We start from the raw sequence: 21365 nt of genomic DNA, 5'->3' as shown, positions 1-21365 counted from the left end.
ATTGTTCTAAACAAACCTATTGCTGATATTTCAGGATACTCTTGAAACCCATTGATAAACTACATGAGTTCCCCTGCACAAGTCCTGTACTGTTCCAAAGAAGAGATCTCTCTATGTACTTTCTCTTTTTCTCTTCTTTTTAATCTGTTTCAGGGGTGGGAACATTGTTCCATATTTGGTGGATTTGCCCCAAATTTAAAAGTTACTGGACAAGGAGCTGGGATATGAGAGAGGCCTGAGGCATTAGGGCATCAGGGATGCAGGTGAGCCTGCAAGTGCAGTGAGGTCACAGCAAAGTTTGCAAAAATTAGGCACGAGAGTCAGCATAAGACTTCAGTAACTCAGGGAACAAAATGGACTCAAGCTTGAGCTGCCTATGCAGATAAGGGGCACCTCTAGATAAAAAAACAAATTGTGCAGCTTTGACCAAAGTTAAATAATGCCCTTGCTATAGGTGTACGTTCCTCCTAAAGCCTGAATGAAAAATACACAGAGATGTTCTCATCCAATTCTGCCTTGTTGCTAAGACACTCTCAACTGATTCAAACCCCTTTGCATGTGCTCTTTCTGTGACAGGAAAGACCACACATGTAGGGGTTTGAGAGCTCGCTCCTGTGATGGAGGGCGGAGAGCAGTAACAGCTGGGACAGTCTTAGCAACAAGGCAGGACGTGCTGGTGTCATCTCTGGGAGCTTTTTGGCCGGCTCAGAATGTATGTAAATGTCCTTCACTCATAATAAGTGTCCAACATTAGTTAAACTTGCACAGCTTATTTTTATGTACAGGCAGCCTTCACCTGCATAGACCGTTTTTGGTAACAATGACCTAACCCTTTAAATGTACTATTCATTCATGTGATATGACATACTAGGTAAAACCCAGATGTGCTTGTGACTGCAGGAAATGGAAAAGACACTTGAACGTGGAAGGTAAGTGACTATGATATTGAGCATATGTTTTGTCCTAGGGTGCCAAAATGTAATATCTATCCATTCACAGAACAAACATTCAGTGGTAATAAAGTCAAAGGTTCTTTCTTCAGACTTCATCTAATTACATTCATTTGTTTTTGACAGTTATGTCATTAGTAGCCTGGAGTTGCTGGTGGCAGAGGATTACATGATTATTTACCTAAATGGTGCCACACCTCGAAGAAGAATGCCAGGGTTAGGATGGCTGAAGAAATGCTACCAGATGATTGATAGGAGGTGAGTTTAGTTTGTGATTGAATGAAATGCATACATACATTGGAGCCATGCTTACAGGGAATAGAGGTGATATGTATATAAAACGCCACTAAAAAATGCCAACCGTCCCAACCTATAACCAGCCTTAGCAGTAAGGTGCACATGGAAGAGCGATGCACATCACAAACAAACAAAGGATTTCCCAGCAACACTTACCAGCCAGCCTGCAGGCTACAGTCTGGCTGGTAATTGTTGCTGGGAAATGCTTTGTTTGTTTGTGATATCTATATAAAGTTTGTCTATACTAGTGGCAGTAAAAAAAAAAATGTTATCTGTTGCCGTCCATGTAACACATATTTGCTGTTTTAATGCCCACATGCTATAAACATGTGTCACTGAGTGGCCATTGCTAGTCAGCATAGGTAGCAGGAGGGGGAAGTGAACATTTTAAAGTTAGTGTTAGACTGAAATTGTACTTTCATTAAAAACGCTTTAAGACCAAATTTAAATGTGTTGCAGCAGCTAATTTTGGCCATACAAGAGCTGACTTTTCATTGATAATATGTATATTTAAATCTGCATTGCGTGTTTATGTCCCTCCCAGATATTTGTGTAAATGCTTTCCATCAAGAGCAGAGAAGCCTGGGGCAGGGCTTATAGAGGGTTAAAGTATACTATATTGCAGCTCAATTTTTAGATGTGATAGCTGCATTAGTTTTGTTTTTAGTTTTTTTTCCCTTAAGCCTCGTATATACAATGAGAATATCGGACGAATAATTGTCCATTTGTTTTTGCATGCTAGTTTCATATCGAAAAGGAATAGAGTACTAAAGTTATGAAAATTCTCAGAAGACAGAATACAGCGTCACGCAATGATGTATTGTATTGTACTGTAACCCATTCTTTAGTTTATGAGCATGCGCGGTCTTGGTCATTTGATTTTTTACAGACGAATACTGTACTGATTAAATTAAAATAGTTCATTCTGTTATCGTACAAGAAACATTTTCATGCTTATCCCTTTGGATAACTGAACTTGAGTCGTGATTTGCTCTAGAAAGCTATGTACTAATGATCAGATTATCGGACGATTGCTCCGAAAGTGGTATTTTTCATCCAATTTTCTTGTCATGTGTACTAGGCATAATTTTCACTTGGCGATCCAGCCAGTAAGTCTCTTATTTTACAACATTTAACAGTCCAAGCTTTCTAGGCAAAGTAGCAGTTAGAGGATTGAGACAAGCCATTTAACACTGACAGGAATGCTTGCAATGGTCAGCTTTTTTCAGTTATGTTAAAACATTTATATATATATATATATATATATATATATATATATATATATATAAAAATCTGGTTGCTGAACTGTTTATAAAGTTTTAGCTGGAATTCAACTTCAATTTGTTAGTCAAGTCCATCAAAATATGTTAAATAAAGGGAAAAAAACTAAAACTAATGCAGTAACCATTTTTAAGGATTGGTTTTGGTTTTAATACTGCTAAGTCCTTCTCCCTTTATTTTGATAAAACTGAGACAACAGAAGGATTTAAGGTAGCCAACACGCTTCCTCTGTTGGCCAGACAATCCCCCTTCTTTAGGGGAATTCTTTAACAAGACACATCAGGAATCATGGTAAATATGGAAAAATGTAATTAAGAACACGATTCCAAAAAGAAGACCTTATAACAGAAAGCATTTATGACTATGCAGAAAATAATAAATCAAATAAATAATTTATATATGTATAAAAATTTTAATGAATAGGTATAATATGTATCACAGAACGACTTTACCACATTTAAAGTATACATCATGAGTGCTGAGCAATTATCAGGATGTCCACCAGAGGGCACACGCCAGCCAAATCAAAAGACACTGCCTATAATGGTTAGTATGTAAGGCTGGACTAATTATTCAACAAAATACAAATGCTTCTTAAAAATATATGACTATAAAAACACATTAAAAAAATAAATAAAAAAAAGTTAAAACATCTTTCTAGTCTCCAGATGTTTTTACATTTTAGGGTTTTTTAAGTGATACGTCTATTCTTTTAATTATATACACATTTTTTAATTTCTCTTTTTTCTGGTACTTTATTGGTTTACACGCGCTGCAATGTTTAAAGTTTCTTAGTTTAAACATTTTTTTGTTTCTTAGTTTGGGATACAGTGGAGAGGGATTAGAACACCTGACAGGTTTTTATTGCTGTATGCTCCCCTGTTAGGGAGTTTCATCCTCTTGATCTGACCTGTTTACAGTTATCAGTGAGAGTGAAAGAAGACCCCATTTTTGGAGTGTCATCTGAACAGGAATAGAGGGGAATTCTTTCAATGGGGACAGTTCTAGTGACCCTGGTGCCAACCACTTTGGAGGGATGATCTCTTGCTTCCTGTTTTGGTATGGGAGAGAAAGTGAAAAGAAATCTCTTCAACGGGACACGGATGGCAAAAAAAAAGCTGACCGTGGTTAAAACCCTCCCTAACTCCATCCAAAATGAAAACAATGTTTTGACTTTAGTTCTACTTTAGTTATTTCTTTGATGTTTCAATGTTTTTAGAATCTCTTGATTTGGTATTTCCATATTTACTATGATTCTTAGTGTGTTAGCACAGATGAAGTGGGATTGTTTGACCCCCAAAATGTCTTGACTACCTTTTATCTTCCTGTTTTCTCGATTTTATCATCAGCAAAAGATGCTGGACTCTTAAGATGACTGGCTGGCACTTTTTTGTCTATCTTTATTATCATATGGAAGCTAATGTTTCCATGTCGCTGGACCACATGGTTAGTGGCAAGGTCCAGAGCACCACAGACCCGTAGTAAAGCAAGCATGGGCAGGGACATTATATCTCCTTTTAGGCCCACATGGGTAACTTTCCTGATGAACAGGAAGGATTGGGACGAATATATTGTGTGCAATAGGAAAACACTGCCATGATGTTTTGCAGCTTGTTGCCTGGGGACCAGGAGCCACATTGGGACAGAAACACTATCAATTCTGCAGGGGCAGGCTAAGAGGTGGGTAACTCTGTTCCTTCTTGTGCCAGGAAGGAAGCAGCACCCACCTGCTGTCTTTCCCTCAGCAGGCTAGTTCACAAAGGTGCCTTGCTTGGCATAAGTCCTCAACCTGGTGGTGCAGGAGTTCCTAGAACTACCCAGCTAAGCTAAGACAGGCAAGAAGTGTGTGTAGGTAGTTCAGGTGATCATAACCAGCCAGTTTTCCGCGGGCTGTAATTCAGGGACGACTCAACCTGCTTGCACACCACCTGAGATGTGATGTGTTCTTGAGCTGGAACTCCACCCTGGCCATGCTGCAGCAGCTCCATCAATACCATCAATGAGTATTTGTGTGAGTATGGCATGAAAACAGGCCCAGGGGATCTGAGTTTTTTCATCGTGTCAGTACCTCCTCATACAAGGACGCATGTACCATTTTTCTGCGAATTGAAGAGGCAACCAGAAAGGTGAGGCATGACAAAGCAAGGATCAGCAACATTATTCCTGTAGTGTTCCTGTTGGACTACACACTACATGGAGCACCTGGAATGGGTCATCTGTTTTTCTGTTACTAATGGCACAGCACTAGTTCACTTATCTTTTGGTTTTTAAACAACTATTATTTGAATGGGGCTTACTGATAGATAGGACATTAGTTATATTTTCTGGTGTTTTTTATTTAATTATTTTTTGCACTTTTACATGTGGTTAACTGTTTAGTGACCTTGATTCACATTTTTGGCAGAGCCGTCTATTTACACATTTACAGGATTCACAAATGTGGAAGTTAGACATATTTTAAAGACTGTAGCAGCCATAGTCACATTAACTTCTTGACGCCGACCGCATGCAAATTAGCGGCCTCACAGAACTGGGCTTTTTTCCGTGGGGCCGCTAATTTGTGTACCTGTCTTTCTGCTGGGAGCGAACTGCACGGTGCGCTCCCAGCACAAAGACTGGGGTGTCACTGAGAGACTCGGGTCCCGTTCTAACGATCAGGACCCAGAACTCCTGATTCTAGGTCACCTGATTGCTGTGATAGCTTCTGTCACTGTGAATTCTTTGAATGGAGGAGAAAGATACATTGTGTGTAAAAAATAAATAAATAAAAATAATAATAATAAAAATATAAACAAAGATACCTAGATCAAGGTTTGATCTAGGTATGTGCCAGGGTTAGTGTTTGGATCAGGGTTTTTTTTTTTTTTACATTTTTAAATTAGTATCAGTGTCAGTTAGTGGCAGGATAAAAACAAAAAAAAGCAAATTGCGCGCTATTGTTTCTGGGCTGTACTACGGATACAAACATCAACATACATACACACATGTGGTATTGCTGCGATCATCAGGAGCAGGAGAAATTATTTTGTGGTAGGTTATGGTAGTAGCAAGGAATATACAGCTGAATTTAAAAAAAGTTGTTTTTTTTTTTTTACTATTTTGGGTCAGTTTTCCTTTGGTAATAAAAAAAAATCAGGAGATATCTATTACCATTTATTACCAAATGAAAGCCAAATTTGTCCTGAAAAAACATGTTATCCACATGGATGCACAAAGTAGTTGTGATGATATGTACGGTTTTGATAACACAGGTCAAAGTTGCAAAATTGTGCTTCTCACAAAGTGGGCTTTCTTTTGGTGGTATTTGATCGCCTGTGCATTTTTTATTTTTTGCGCTATAAAAAAAAAATAATTTTGAAAAAAAAAACAATATTTTTGACTTTTTGCTATTAAACGTGTCCAGTAAAAAATAAAAAAAAAATTAATTTCATCATAACTTTACGCCAAAATGTATTCTGCTACGTTTTTGCTAAAAAAAAATCCCAATATGTGTAAATTAATTGGTTTATGTGAAAGTTATAGCGTTTACAAATGGCGGTATAGATACTGGAATTTTTTATTTTGTTTTTTCTAGTAATGGTGGCGATCAGGGACTTATAGCGGGACTGCGGCAGGCATTCTGACACTGGGGGAAACTTACTTGGTGTCACTGACATCCCCATCCCCACTGACACCAATACAATGATCAGTGCAAAAAAAAAGCACTGACATTGTACTAATTACACTGGGCAGGAAGGGGTTAATGTGAGGGGTGATCAAAGGGTTAACTGTGTGCTGGGAGTGTTTTACTGGGGGGCGGTGTGTGCTTCACTGTAAGCACACTGCTCTGGATGGCTATGCTGTGCACAGCCATCCAGAGCAGTGTGCCTGAGCCGACAGAGAGAAGGACTGTTAGTAAACAAAGCAGTCCTCCCCGTCAGAGATGCTCGGTAATCACCGAGTGCTGGCAGGGAATCACTGGCCGGGACCCAGTGATTGACAGCCGTAGCCGCGAAAGGCCCCCCTACTCAGAAATGCAAAATCATGCATATATATGTGATTTTGCACATCAGTATATCTGCTATAGGGCAGTCGGGATGTAGTTAATCTGTGTTTCCTTATTTTTGTTTTCTTTTGGTTTTGCCTATGGCGCAGAGTTTTTATTGTTATTTGTTCTTTCATGATGATTTTGCTCCTCCCTTTAACTAATTGCTGACCGCAGATAGCCGAATGACGGCTGCACTGCGGCCGGCCAGTTCTGGGTGGACGTCATATGACACAGCTGATCACATGACGTGGTAAAAGGCCAATCACAGCGGCCTTTTACCACGTGATCAGCCGTGTCCAATGACACGCTGATCACCGGGAAATGCAAATGCCGGTTCTGGGCTGCACTTTCCTCACGCTGTCAGATCGTGAGGAAAGTACTGCCGAAAACCGGCAGTTGTCAGAGCGGGGATCGGCACCGATCATCAGGGTCACTGATCATCAGTGCCCTGATGATCGGTGCCCAGCAGTGCCGCACACAAGTTCCGCCCACCTGTGCCCAGCAGTGCGCCCATCTGTGCCCAGCAGTGCGCCCACCTGTGCCACCCAGCAGTGTCACCACCTGTGCCCAGAAGTGCCACCTACATGTGCCCAGTAGTACCACCCACCTGTGCCCACCCACCTGTGCCCACCAGTGCCACCCATCAGTGCAGCCCAGCAGTGCTGCCAGTCAGTGCCCAGCGGTTGTGCCAGTCAGTGCCCAGCAGTGCCGCCAGTCAGTGCCCAGCAGTGATGTCAGTCAGTGCCACCTATCAGTGCTGTCTATCAGTACCCATTATCAGTGTCACCTATCAGTGCCACCAATCAGTGCTGCATATCAGTGCCACCTATCCGTGACACCTCATTAGTGCTGCATATCAGTGCCGCCTATCCGTGCCACCTCATTAGTGCTGCCTATCAGTGCCGCCTATCAGTGCCCTTCAGTGCTGCCTATCAGTGCCCATCAGTGTCGCCTATCAGTGCCCATCAGTGCTGCCTCATCAACGCACATCAGTGAAGGAGAAAAATTACCTGTTTGAAAATTTTTATAATAGAAACAAAGAAACTTTTTTTTTTTTTTTTCAAATTTTTTTGCACTTTTTTTGCTTATAGCACAAAAAGTAAAGTGCCCAGCAGCGATTAAATACCACCAAAAGAAAACTCTATTTGTGAGGAAAAAAATGTAAAATAAACTTTGTCCAGCTTTTACTGCAGACCTGGTCAGATATACTATCCCCAGCTTTAGCCAGTTCACACCAATTCAGTCCTACCTCTAGGTATCAAGAAACCCTTTTTTCATTACCCTTAGTGACCATAGCTGCTACCAAGTACTCCATAACACTTGACATAACAGGTAATATTGTGTATGTATTTTAGTACTAAATCTGTTCAATTTTAATTGTTGTTCTCTATGTTCTTAGGCTCCATGCACACTGGACGTTTTGATAACGCTGGTAACATTAGCTGTGTAAAGTCACGTTAAAAACGTGAGTTTTTCAGCTTTTTTTAGCGTTTTTTAAAAAAAACACAAACACTGAAAAACGCAGCTAAACGCGGCAAAATGACACTAAATGCCAATGCAAAAATGCTAATAAAAGCTGAAAAACTCACGTTTTTAACGTGACTTTACACTGCTAATGTTACCAGCGTTATCAAAACGTTGGGTGTGTGCATGAGGACTTAGAGCATTTTTACAGCTAAAAAACTCTAGAAATCCACTAGTTCTGTTTTTTTTTCCAGCCAAAAAACGTCCCTGCCAAAAAACGTTGATTACAGTCTATGTGTGTATGGACACATAGGATAACATGCTGGGGGGTTTACTAGCTGTAGAAAAAAACATCAAAAGCCAAAAACAGCCGCTGTAAAAACGTCAAGTGTGCATGAGGACTTAATATTATTTGTGCATATAGCATCAAGTAGCAAGTAGAACAAAAAGCATCTGTTCATATTTTCATTTTGTGGATAACAAACAGACTAAATTTTTTTTTTGTTTTTTTTTTTACAGACTGAGAAAAAATTTGAAATCTTTAATTATCGTCCACCCATCCTGGTTTATAAGGACAGTGTTGGCAATCTCCAGACCATTTATAAGGTTAGCAGCTAACAATACCTTGCAGTGGTGCTTTGTTGCTACCCATATAGATCTCCCTGTGCTTCATAATCTCATTTCCAGAACTGTTACACTAAGTAATAAAACTAATATTTTGAATTTTCTAGGATGTGTGTTTACTATAAAACAAAATAGTCATAAACATTTTCTTTGTCATTTGTTTTATAGTAAAATATGTATTTATTTGGATTTGTTTTACTCAAGTTCAAATATTGTGTATTAAATGTGGTTTCTTATATATAATGTATGTGGTATAGCTACACAGGTGATTTAAGTATCTTGTTACAGAAAGATTTAAACTATGTATTAGGTTGTGCTGTTGTGCAACTCAACAAGAAAATAAATCCATAGAATAAATAAACGGAAAACCTCCATATACAGAATGCTATACTTACAGTTGATCCAGGGAAAGGAAAAAAACCCTATAATTTGCTCAAGCAGAGTTAAAATTTCTTCTGGATCCGCCGCAAGGCAATGGGATATCCCCTCGATAAACAATCTCTTTTTTTTTACCTATGAATGTTAATATCCAGTTAAATTTTGTGTATTTAGGAATGCATCCAGCTCTTTTTTATAAGGAGAACTAGCTCTTAAAGTCTTTTCTACATTTTCACAGCTCTTACTACAAAGAGGCCTTTCTGTATGTGGAGGTTACATTTCTTTTCAGTGCACAATTTCCACAGGCTCTTTGATACACATATATTAACCTATCTTCCTGGGTCAAAATGTATGGTCCTGCTCTCTTTTGCTTCCTAAACTACATTTTTAGACAATGAGACAGTCTATCACAGTAGTGAGCCAATTGTGAGCTTACAGGTATAAAATACACAAGCATATACTGTACAGTGCACTTATATGCTATTTTTTTTTTAATTTAAATGCAACTGTGCTTTTCATTTTCTTTTATTTGTAATCCTTGCAGATTCTTAGAAGTAAAGGACTAGTCATGGTGTTGTAAATGTGTCAATTTCATGGGTATATAAGGGGATAAGGGGGTCTAAGCCCCCCCCCGCAGAGCATCCATGGTGCAGCTGCCATTGTCTGCTAGCACTGAAAGCCGCTTTATGTTGCAGCTGTAACCTTGCTGCCTGTCAGGTCTGAAACAGGGAGTTACAGTGCAGAGCAAGGGAAGATCTCCCTTATCTCCTTTGTTCTGGTCACAATGCATAGCAGAGGGAGCATTCCCCCTCACTCTGAACTGCCTGGTTTGACTGGTGAGTGTGTTTAATGAAAGGGAGAGATCTGTACCAAAGAATAGGGGGGGTCTATAGAGGGGGAAGGAGAACTGTACTGAGGGGGGGATCAGAGATTCTGCTCTCTCCTGGCTCTCATCCTACCTGTCACAACGCTCTTTCAGCATTACCTATAATGCTACCACCTCCCCCTCACTCCCCCTCTCTGTTGGGGTCCCTCAAGGCTCCGTCCTCGGGCCCCTTCTCTTCTCCATCTACACCTCCTCCCTTGGCCAAATCATACACTCTCACGGCTTCAACTACCACCTATATGCCGACGACACACAAATCTATCTCTCAACCCCCCACCTCACCCCCTCGGTCTCCGCCCGAATCACACACCTTCTGAGGGACATATCAGACTGGATGTCGCTCCACTTCCTTAAACTGAACCTCTCCAAAACCGAGTTTCTTGTCTTCCCCCCAGCCCGGACACCACCCCGATTGACTTCTGCATCACATCCAACAACGCCACCATCAAACCCGCCCCGCAGGCCAGAGTACTTGGTGTCATTCTGGACTCCAACCTATCCTTCCAGCCCCAAATCCAATCTTTAACAAACTCGTGCAGACTCCACCTCCGCAACATCGCCAAAATACGCACGTTCCTAACCCCAGAAACCACTAAACAGCTCATCTACTCCCTCATCATATATATGACTCGACTACAGCAACTCCCTCCTCACTGGCCTGCCTCGCCGCTGGCTATCCCCGCTTCAGTCGATCCTGAATACGGCTGCCAGACTCATTCACCTTTCGAACCGCTCCATCTCCGCCACCCCCCTCTGCCAATCCCTCCACTGGCTTCCGATTGCCCAAAGGATCAAGTTCAAAATCCTAACACTGACGTACAAAGCTGTCCACCATACTGCCCCAAACTAAATCACTGACCTAATATCCAAGTACCGCCCAGCACGCACACTCCGCTCCTTACAAGACCTCCTTCTCTCTAGTTCCCTGGTCTCCTCCTCCCATGCCCGCCTCCAGGACTTCTCCAGGGTGTCACCCATCCTCTGGAACTCCCTGCCCCAACCCATCAGATTATCACCTACTCTCCTCTCCTTTAGGTGCACCCTGAAAACCCATCTCTTCAGGGAAGCCTACCCCACCCCCTCTAATTGCCGACCTCCTCCACTCTTCCTACCACTCCATCCCCCACAGCTATCTCCTCCTGTGCCACCATCCCCTCCCTCCTAGATTGTAAGCTCGAAAGAGCAGGGCCCTCGAACCCCTCATGTTTTGCATTGTATTGGTATTGTTCTGTCACATGTTCTGTCCCCCTTTGTAATGTACAGCGCTGAGCGAACTATTGGCGCTTTATAAATACTGTATAATAATAATAATCTGTACTGTAGGAAACTATACTGCAGAGTCCCCCCTCTGTAGTACAAGGGGAAGATATACTAAGAGGGGGGAAATCTGAACCTGGGGGGCTGTACTAAGGAGAGGTTTGCACTGGGGAGAAGCTGTACTAAGGGGGAAGGACCTATACTGGTTCTGCACTTCTGACCCTTGCACTCTGTGTACTATGTCAGACTCCTGATCTATACACACTATCCTGTGTACTTTATATTCCTGACCACTGAACTTTTTATGCTACTTTGTACAATTGCTGGCTGCTCAAAAGTCAGAGTCAGTGGTTGTAAACCTAAGACATAAAATATGAACAAAGCATATGCCTCTATAGTGTGTGCTTGTCTCAATCCAGAGCTCTGTCATTTCTGCCTGCTGCCTCATTCTTCTGCTATCAGCATGAGTCACTTCTGACAAGTTTTCCTGGCACCAAGAAAAAAATGGTGACAGGTTGGGGGGGGGGGACTTCCAGCAGATTGACAGACTCAGCTCTGTTCCTGTGTGCTGTGTGAAGGGAATGTGTCCCTCCAAATCAGCTCTCAGAGCTCTCCTCACTGATGTAACTTCAGCTTCCCATCCCCTGCTTTTCAGAGCTGAGAGATCCTGTGTAAGTTCTGCACTTTGAATAGATGTAGAGGAAAGAAGTCTATAGATAAACTTATGTAGGAGGATTTATTTAATCTCTGTGTATAACCTGAAGCCATTTACTTCACTGGATATATGTGAGGGTGTACAACCACTTTGATGAAGTTATGCTTTGAGGTTGGCTGTCTGCAGAAAAACATATATAAAGCAATAGTTTATTTTTTTTACAAATGATGGTGCTGAGTTTTACATGTGTCTGTTAGATTTCTGCTTGTGGTACACTAATTAAATTAAAATATTTGTCTACAAAGAATGTTACAACTGTTACCATGTACACAGTGGGGTTGATTTGCTAAAACTGGAGAGTGCAAAATCTGGTGCAGCTCTGCATAGAACCCAATCAGCTTCCAGGTTTTTTGTCAAAGCTTAATTGAAGCTGAAGTTAGAAGCTGATTGGCTACCATGCAGAGCTGCGCCAGATTTTGCACTCTCCAGTTTTAGTAAATTAACCGAAAGTGAGTAGGCCCAAGTTTTAAGATCCTCTCACTGTTAACTTAATTTTGACACACAATTCATCATGGCTAACTATTTTCCTCTGGCAGCCCACCCCCAGGAAAAAAAAAATTCTACTGCCCTGGTTGAATGGTTTACAAATGACTTCCTGCTATTCCAGATGTTTTTTTAATTTACTGCCCACTGTAAGGTACACATATCCGCATTTTATCAAGCATAGAACTGTAATTTTGACTGCTCAAAAAAAGACAATTATGAAGCAGTACATACCTTCTGGGTAAGCTGTCTAATAAAGAGAACACACTGCATAATAATGCAAATAAGTTGCGAAGTCACTAGCTTCAGGCAGTTAGCATAGGTTAGGTCAGGGGTGTATATCACAAGGCAAACAAGGCATTTGCCTAGTGTGGGATTTCTCAGGGGGGCAGCACCACTCCCCAGAAGAAGGGACAGAAGAAAGTACACACACGGTATGGGGACCAGGTGGGATCGGAGAGAGGCTGCGAGCTGCTTGACAGTGTATACAGAGCCTGACTCTCATGCCAGGGGTTGTCTGGAGCTGTGAAGTTGAGTGTCTTTCTCTCTCTTGCTGGGGGAGTGGGATGTTCGGTGTATAGAGGGTGGTGGTAGTGGAAGGCTTTCTCGAGTAGGTGGGTGGATTGGGGGGTGTTGGTTGGTGTCAGGCTTTTTATGGGGGGGGGGATTTTTGTGTTGCCTAGGGCAGCACAAAACCTAAATACACCACTGGGTTAGGTAATGACCTGCTCTTTATCATCCAAAGTCACAGCTCCTCCCCCACAAGGTGAAAGAGCTTCTGGGCAATGTTCTAAATCACTCTGAGGTCCAGGACCTCCACTGACATTTACAGAATCAGCATTCATCACTGCCACCTTCAGGACAACAAAAATCCCTGGCTTAAGACTCAATAAGAGGTTGAATGATACTTGAGATCAACTTTAATTTTATATGAATATATAAAATTAAAGTTGATCTCAAGTAGTATACAGCCTTTTGCCATTTCCTTTCAAAGCAAGAATATAAGCTATTGTATGTTAACCAGCTTGATCAATGTCAAGATGACCTATTCAGGCAACACAGCAGTTTTGAGAACATTTTGCAACATTGCATGCACTAGTCATCTCTTCAAGGGACTCAGGACTAGGAGACATAACTGAAGGCTGAGGGTAATCCCTGATGAACGATCACCTAATATATCATTAAATACCTCTTTGGACATGATCTTCCATCACCAATTGGCAAGTTTTATATGACATTATATTTCCATTGTCTGGGCAGTGCTTGTAAAAGGGCACCTCAGGAGCTGATTATAATCGAAGACTGACGCATAACTTCTGATTTGATTACATATATATATATACTCTATACTGTATATATTTTTTTTTTCTTCTTCTTTTGCTATATATATGTACTGTGTGTGTATGTATGTATGTATATATGTGTATATATATATATATATATACAGTTGCAAGAAAAAGTATGTGAACCCCTTGGGATTACGTGGAGTTTTGCATGAATTGGGCATAAAATGTGCTCTGAACGTCATCTAAGTCACAACAATAGAAGAACACAGTCTGCTGAACATAATACTACACAAACATTAGATGTTGCCATGGTTTAATTGCGCATAACATGTAAACATTCACAGTACAGGGAGGAAAAAGTATGTGAACCTTTGGACTTAATAACTGGATGACCCTCCTTTGGCAACAATAACCTCAACCAAACGTTTCCTGTAGTTGCAGATCAGACCTGCACAACGATCTGGAGTAATTTTGGACCACTCCTCTTCACAAAACTGTTTCAGTGTAGCAATATTCTTGGGATGTCTGGTGTGAATCGCTCTCTTAAGGTCATGCCACAGCATTTCAATCGGGTTGAGGTCAGGACTCTGACTGGGCCACTCCAGAAGGCGTATTCTGTGCTGTTGGAGCCATTGTTTTGTTGAATTACTTGTATGCTTTGGGTCATTGTCCTGTTGCATCACCCATCCTCTGCGGAGCTTCAGTTGGTGGACAGATGGTCGTACGTTTTCCTGCAAAATGTCTTTATAAACTCTGGAATTCATTTTCCCATCAATGACAACAATCCGTCCAGGCCCTGAGGCAGCAAAGCAGCCCCAAACCATGATGCTCCCTCCGCCATGTTTCACAGTGGGGATGAGGTTTTGATGTTGGTGTGATGTGCCTTTTTTTCTCCACACATAGTGTTGTGTGTTCTTCCCAAACAACTCAATCTTGGTTTCATCTGTCCGCAGTATATTTTGCCAGTAGTGCTGTGGAACATCCAGGTGCTCTTTTGCAAACTTCAAACGTGCTGCAATATTCTTTTTGGACAGCAATGGCTTCCTCCGTGGTGTCCTCCCATGTACTCCATTCTTGTTTAATGTTTTCCTTATTGTATATGTGTCAACAAAAATGTTAGCATGTGCCAGAGATTTCTGTAGGTCTTTAGCTGACACTCTGGGATTCTTCTTTACCTCATGCAGCATTCTGCGCTGTGCTCTTGCAGTCATTTTTACAGGATGACCACGCCTAGGGAGAGTAGCAACAGTGCTAAACTTTCTCCATTTGTAGACAGTCTGTCTTAACGTGGACACATGAACATCAAGGCTCAAGGAGATACTTTTGTAACCCTTTCCAGCTTCATGCAAGTCAACAATTCTTGATCATAGGTCTTCTGAGAGCTCTTTCCTGCGAGGCATGGTTCACATCAGACAGTGCTTCTTGAAACCAGTAAACCCAAAACAGGTGTGTGTTTTTTAAGGGCAGGACAGCTGTCAGCAACACATCCAATATCATCACACTGATTGGAGTCAAGGTTGGCTCACTCCTGGCTCCAATTAGCTCTGGGAGAAGTCATTAAGCTAGGGCCTCACATACTTTTTCCTCCCTGCACTGTGAATGTTTACATGTTATGTGCAATTAAACCACGGCAACATCTAATGTTTGTGTAGTATTATGTTCAGTAGACTGTGTTCTTCTATTGTTGTGACTTAGATGACGTTCAGAGCACATTTTATGCCCAATTCATGCAAAACTCCACGTAATCCCAAGGGGTTCACATACTTTTTCTTGCAACTGTATATATATATAAAAATCAAAGTCTGACGCATAACTTCTAATTTTATTACATATATATATATATATATATATATATATATATACTCTATACTGTATGTATATATATATATTTTTTTCTTTTTTTGCTATATATATGCACTGTGTGTGTGTATATATATATATATATATATATATATATATTTATTTAAATTATTATTTTGATCTGTTGTAGCATCACAGATTATCTAAGGCCATGTTGTTTGGCTCATATAGTGGCCACTCCATAACTGGGGATGGTCCACCCAGTATTGGTCATGTTGGCTTCCTCTTGGTATAATTAAAGAGTGATGTTATGTACAAGCAAACTATGATCTGAGGAAGAGGGCTTGTCCCTCTAAATGTGTCAGAATGTACACCCAGCATGCTCCCAAACCGACTGGAGGGGTCAGCCTATTGTGGATCTGAAGACCCTCAGCTTGTTCCTACAAGTTTAAAAATTCTGCATGAAAACTGCCAGGTCAATCATAGCCTCCCACTTTCTATGGGATTTTCTATACCAAAAGACATCTGGGATGTTTACTTGCACATACCCAACTTTCAGTCTCATCAATACTATCTGAGCTTTGCTGTGGTTAATCAGCAGTACCAGTTTGTTTCCCTACCCTTTTGACCTGTGCACAGCCCCCTGGGTGTTGACAAGGTTCTTACTCCAGACTTGGGTGTGCTCCATGCTCAGGAGACTCATGTATTGGGGTACCTGAATGATCAACTTAATCGACCAATCATCTTTGTCCCTCTTATCCAACATCCAACAGAGGGTGCAGAGTTTGCCGAGCTTTGGTTGGACCCTGAATCTGAGGAAGTCATCGATGGACCCATTTTACAGATTGGAGTATCTGGGCTTGATGTTAGACATGGCCCTGTTCAGAATCTTCCTGCCTCAGGACAAAGTTCTGTCCCTTCGCTCTCATGTCAGAGCTCTTTAGACTCATGTCAGCATGAGGGTCTGGAGTGTAATAGTTGCCTCATTTGAGACTGTGCAATATGCCCAGTTTCACTACAGACCACTGTAACTCAACAAACATTTCTGGGACAAACAGACTCGGTCCTTGGACTTCTCCCCAAGGCCAGACTCTCCTTAGCATTGTGGATTTGCAACCCAGCGCTGGGGTTAGGGAAGTCATTTCTTCCATAGACATGGAAGGTTTACTCAACAAACGCCAGCCAATTGGGCTGGGGAGCAGTCCTGGGGGCTTTTTAAGTACAGGCGACATTGGAGGAACCTCACCTTATCATTACCATTGTAGAACTCTGAATAATTTGGTTTATTTTACAATCCTGAACTTCTGTATTGTGAGGATACCCAACACTACAGTCAGATAATGCCATGGTCTACATCAGTCATCAGAGGCACCTGAAGTCTCTCTGCTTAAAGGGAAGCAGGCTTTATCCTCCCTTGAGCAGAACTTCACATTCCGGCTCTTGCACCATTCACATTCCAGACATGGAAAATTTTCAGAAAGACTTTCTCAGTTGTCTGTTTCTGGATCTGGGGGAACACACTCTACATCCAAATGTGTTTTAAGCCCTTTGCCAGATGTGGACATACTAGCGTCCAGATGCGAAAACAAATTGGACATGTTGGCCACCAGGTCAAGGGACTTTTGGGCCTTTGCAATGGATTCACTGGTGTTGCTGTGGGATCAGTTCTTCCAAAACTACTATTTTTTGCCCTTCCAGATTCTCCCTCATCTGCTCTGCAGAATTGAGATGGAGGGAATTCTGGTTATTCTCATCGCATTAAATTGGCTCAGGAAGACAATTTTAGTATCTTGGTATCATTCAGATCTTCTGTTTCAAGGGTCTGTGTTCCATCCTGCTTTTTGGTTGTTGGTTTTAAGAGCATGTCTGTTAAAACCATGGTCCTGAGCGATAAGGACCTTTCGAACTGCATCAACCCTCTTGAAGGCTAGGGAATTGAACTTTTGTAAACTTTACCTTTGCATCTGGTGGGCCTTTTTTTGTAAATCGATTAACTTTTATCCAAGAAAGTTCTCTGTGAGACATATTCTGTCTTTCTCCAGTTCAGTATGGATCACAGAACCTGGCTTTGAATGCCATCATAACACAAATCTTAGCTTTGGCCATTCTGTTTCAGAGACCTATAGCCTCTCGGTCCTTAGCTATGGCATTTGTTCAGGGTGTAGCTCACATTTCTCCCCTTGTACCCTCTCTTGTATCCTCAGGGGACCTTATTCTGGTTCACTTGGTTCTGAAGAAGTTATCTCTTGAATGTATTAAGGATATTCCCTTGTCTGACTTTACTTGTAAGGTTGATTTTTTTCATTGATATCATCTCTGCATGGAGAGTTTTGGATTTAGAGTTAGTTTTTTTTAGTGCAGCACAAGGACAAATTTTAATTGAGGCCTAATGCATCCTTCCTCCTAAAGTAGGTGGTCTCTGCTCTCCACCTTAACTATGAAATTGTCCTTCTTACCTTTGTCCTGCTCTAAAACTGAAAAAAAAAAACTTCTCTCCACTGCCTGAACAAGGAGCACACTGTAATGGTTTACCTTTTAGCCACAGCTACTTTTCAGTATCAGGCATCTGGTTCAGTTTTACAAGGCTTTCACCAGGGCTTAAGTTTACATGTTTGTTAAATTCTAGAGCAGTGTTTCTCAACCTTTTTTCAGTCAAGGCACCCTTTAAAATTCTGCACCCCATTTTAAAATGTTAAAAACTAAATTAATAGTTTTCCCTAATGCAGCAACATCCACAAATCCAAGATTTAGTCTTATGAAATAACTGACTAGTATTTCAATGTTTCTCTTATCCCTCAGTTTCTCTCCCTCACTCAGCTAATGTGATCCCAATGTAGACAGAGAGGGGCAGGGGAGGAAAAACAAGGATGCTGTGCAGGCACCTGATGTCCTCCTCATTAGCTGATGATGTTGTTGGTTGTTAGGATGCTGGCAGCTAGAAGGTTGTAATGGTGCACAATGAAAGCCTGTGGCTTTGTTTAACTAAAAGGCAGGCTTGATCCAAATGCTGGCTTGTATACAAATTTTGGGCAATTTTTAGGCATTTTGCCAAAGCACCCATGAAGACACCTGAAGGCACCCCAGGGTGCCTGGGCACCCTGGTTGAAAAAGGCTGTTCTAGAGGGTGGATGTTCAGGTCTCCTTTGATGCCAATTTCATGCAATGTTTCAAGTTGCTCTCTGAGTATGTCAAGCCTTCTTGACCCCTTTGTTTTGTAAGATTTTACCAACAAAATCAATTTCCTGTAGAACAGTACAGGACTCCAGTCCCTCCCCTCTATTATTATGATCCTCCTATTGCTTGCTATAAAACTTGAGGCTAGCTGGGAGTGGGAGAGATTATATAGGGGGACAACCCTGCAGACTTTTTTTTATGCCAGAGTCCAATCATCTGAAGGTAACTGCACACAACCCAATCATAACAATTAAAGAGTCTGTGTTCCGTACTGTACTACAAAAAGATTTTACCGGTATGTCAAAAATCTTTTTTTTCTCTTAATCAAAAGAAATACATATAGTTCAGTTAGTTTTTCCTCATAGTGGAGAACTTATGCATACCTTATTTATTTAAATGCCCTTAACTTTCCATTATTTTTTGAACTGTTGTGCAAATCTAATGTCCTATAGAGAGAGAGTCTTTTATTACAAAAAGAAAGAAATAGAGCCAAGTGAAGAACGTTATATTTATCTACACTAAATGTAATTTACCATCTACAGCAAACTATCCAATGAACTAGTGTATATATGTCAACATGTAAATTTGGAGATAACTTTCAGGCTTGTAAGCTTATATTTTTCAGGCTTGTAAGCTTATAGCTCAAAAATGAATGTCTCTGCACCCACCAACCCTAGATGAGTGGAGGACACAAATATAGAGAAAAATATCTTTTTTACATAGAAATTTTACTGTGAAATTTGAAAAGATATGTGATATGTGGTTAGCTACCCCAGGCCTGGTCCCAACATCCATTATTCTAATTACATTACTTCATTAAGTCCAGGGAGCTCTGAACAGTATGCTCTATGATAACACATCATTATGTACTGTTTTTTTCTATATGTGGTGCTGTCTTTTGAGGTAACATTTTGTGATGAGAAGTTATAGGAATCTAGCTGTATGGCACACTTGAAGTATTTTATTTGTTTAAAAAGTTTACAAGTTGAGCTCAGGAAGTATGTATGCTATTTTGCATTGAAAATACTGTTTACTAAATTTACACTTGTCACTATAATTTTGGGTCGATGAGCCTTCACATCCCATTTCTGTGACACTTGTATTAATGTATTGTGTCTTCATGAAGCTTACTCAGTGTCTAACTTTCTTTTTTCCTAATCCAATAAGTTTGTCAGCCAATGAAAACTTGAGATTGCAATCACATAGCAATAGAGAAAAAGAATTGCAGATATGTGTTCCAATGAGTAATCAAATGATCAGTAAATCTGGTAAATGACTAGTCTAACAAATAAACTAATAAGCAGATGATGCGTGGTGGTCTTTTACCAGGGGTAGGCCTCAAGCAGAAGAACAATTGTTATTCGTGGTGTGAGGCCCTGCCACTGTGAAAATGGCTGTGAAAAGGACATAGGATTCAGGCATATGCACAGTGCGGGACTCCAGGATATCAATTATGAGTGTTCTTACAGCTTTCTCCAGATTTTGAAATTCCTGGATTGGGCTCTGTAGTTTGGAGATTTTTAGTGTCTTCGGAGGGAAGAAATCTCCAACCCAGTATCCTTTCAGTAGACAAGCAGGGTGTGTGTACAGGTGCACACAGCCCCTATAATGATTGGATATAGCTCAGACTGGTGTGTGTTCCTATTAGGAGACAGAGGTGCTCTATTCAACAGACAGCACTCTTTGCTGGATGAGAGATTCTGTGTCCATAACACTGGGACAGTGCAGGTGAAAAGTAATTTTGGGAGATTGAGAGAAAGTCTAAGAGACAGAGACCCCTGACGACTAGGCTAGTCCAAGGGAATGACAGAATCTGAAAATCTCAGGGGAGTGACAGTGCCTGGGATGACAGGAGATTCCCTATTGACAAGCCAGAAGTGGCTCTGAGTGGCAAGAGTAGAGGTGCTGCTGAAGAGAGCCAGGTGGCTTGGTATTTTCTGTTACCTGTTTTGATCGGGAAAATCCCCTGCATGGGCAACTGTTTTGTGAACTTTGAGTCTGTTTACTAAATGTGGGCCAACAAACCCTAAAACCATAGTTCAGACTGGCATGAACTCACTACAAATGCTTCTACCACTGAGCTAAATAACCCCCAATATCCAAATGGTCAGTGCAGAATTTAAGACATTTATTGGAGGTTTGTTATGTGTATAGTAATCTGGTTAGATACCTATCTATCCACTGCTTAATATCAGTCAATAATGTTTTTATCTATGATTCCAAAAACATTTTTGAACCTGAATTTGTTTGTTTAGAGAGGCCTTCACCCATTCCGTATGGAATATGCACATCAACTTTCCTGTAAACAAGGAAGCAGTAGGAGATGCAGAATATATCCACTTATGCAGTATAGACTTTTTTGGCTACCAAGCAAAAGATGATGAGATGTTGCTTACAGCCCTTGGAAATTTGATTACCAGAAATATAATTTCTTGATACATCATGCCTTTGATAGTTCCCTAGAATAGTTATAGAAAAGTCAAAATTGTATCTGTGGAAATATTGGGGAAGGAGTGAGTCCATTTGTTAATGTGAGTAACGGTATGAGCATAGCTCAAAGGTGACCTGCAGAAGGTAGACCTGTGTGGTTCATTCTGTTCCGAATACAAATTTGGATAAAATTTTTGTTATTCGGAGATTCAGATGTATCCAAATCTCTGATTGGCAGTAGTACAATAGTAATGAATTTAAACAAATCCAAAATAAATTATAACAAAACAAACTAAAGTCATTCATTTCATTT

The 21365-nt window shown here is 40.9% G+C and overlaps 1 protein-coding gene across 1 annotated transcript in view; it reads left to right on the top strand.

Moving 5' to 3' along the window:
• ATCAY (ATCAY kinesin light chain interacting caytaxin) overlaps nucleotides 1-21365 on the top strand; it is a 56223-nt gene that overhangs the window by 13668 nt on the left and 21190 nt on the right. Inside the window, exons 6-7 of the mRNA XM_089673584.1 lie at nucleotides 1077-1208; nucleotides 8539-8625. Coding sequence (XP_089529710.1) covers nucleotides 1077-1208; nucleotides 8539-8625 — 219 coding nt within the window. The remainder of the gene's footprint in view (nucleotides 1-1076; nucleotides 1209-8538; nucleotides 8626-21365) is intronic.

Source organism: Staurois parvus, unplaced genomic scaffold (assembly GCF_062004578.1).
Source record: "Staurois parvus isolate SC_StPar_1 unplaced genomic scaffold, SC_StPar_1.0 ptg000141l, whole genome shotgun sequence".
NCBI classification, from domain to species: Eukaryota; Metazoa; Chordata; class Amphibia; order Anura; family Ranidae; genus Staurois; species Staurois parvus.
Note: the sequence above shows the minus strand (reverse complement) of the source record. Positions and strands in the feature narration are given on the sequence as shown.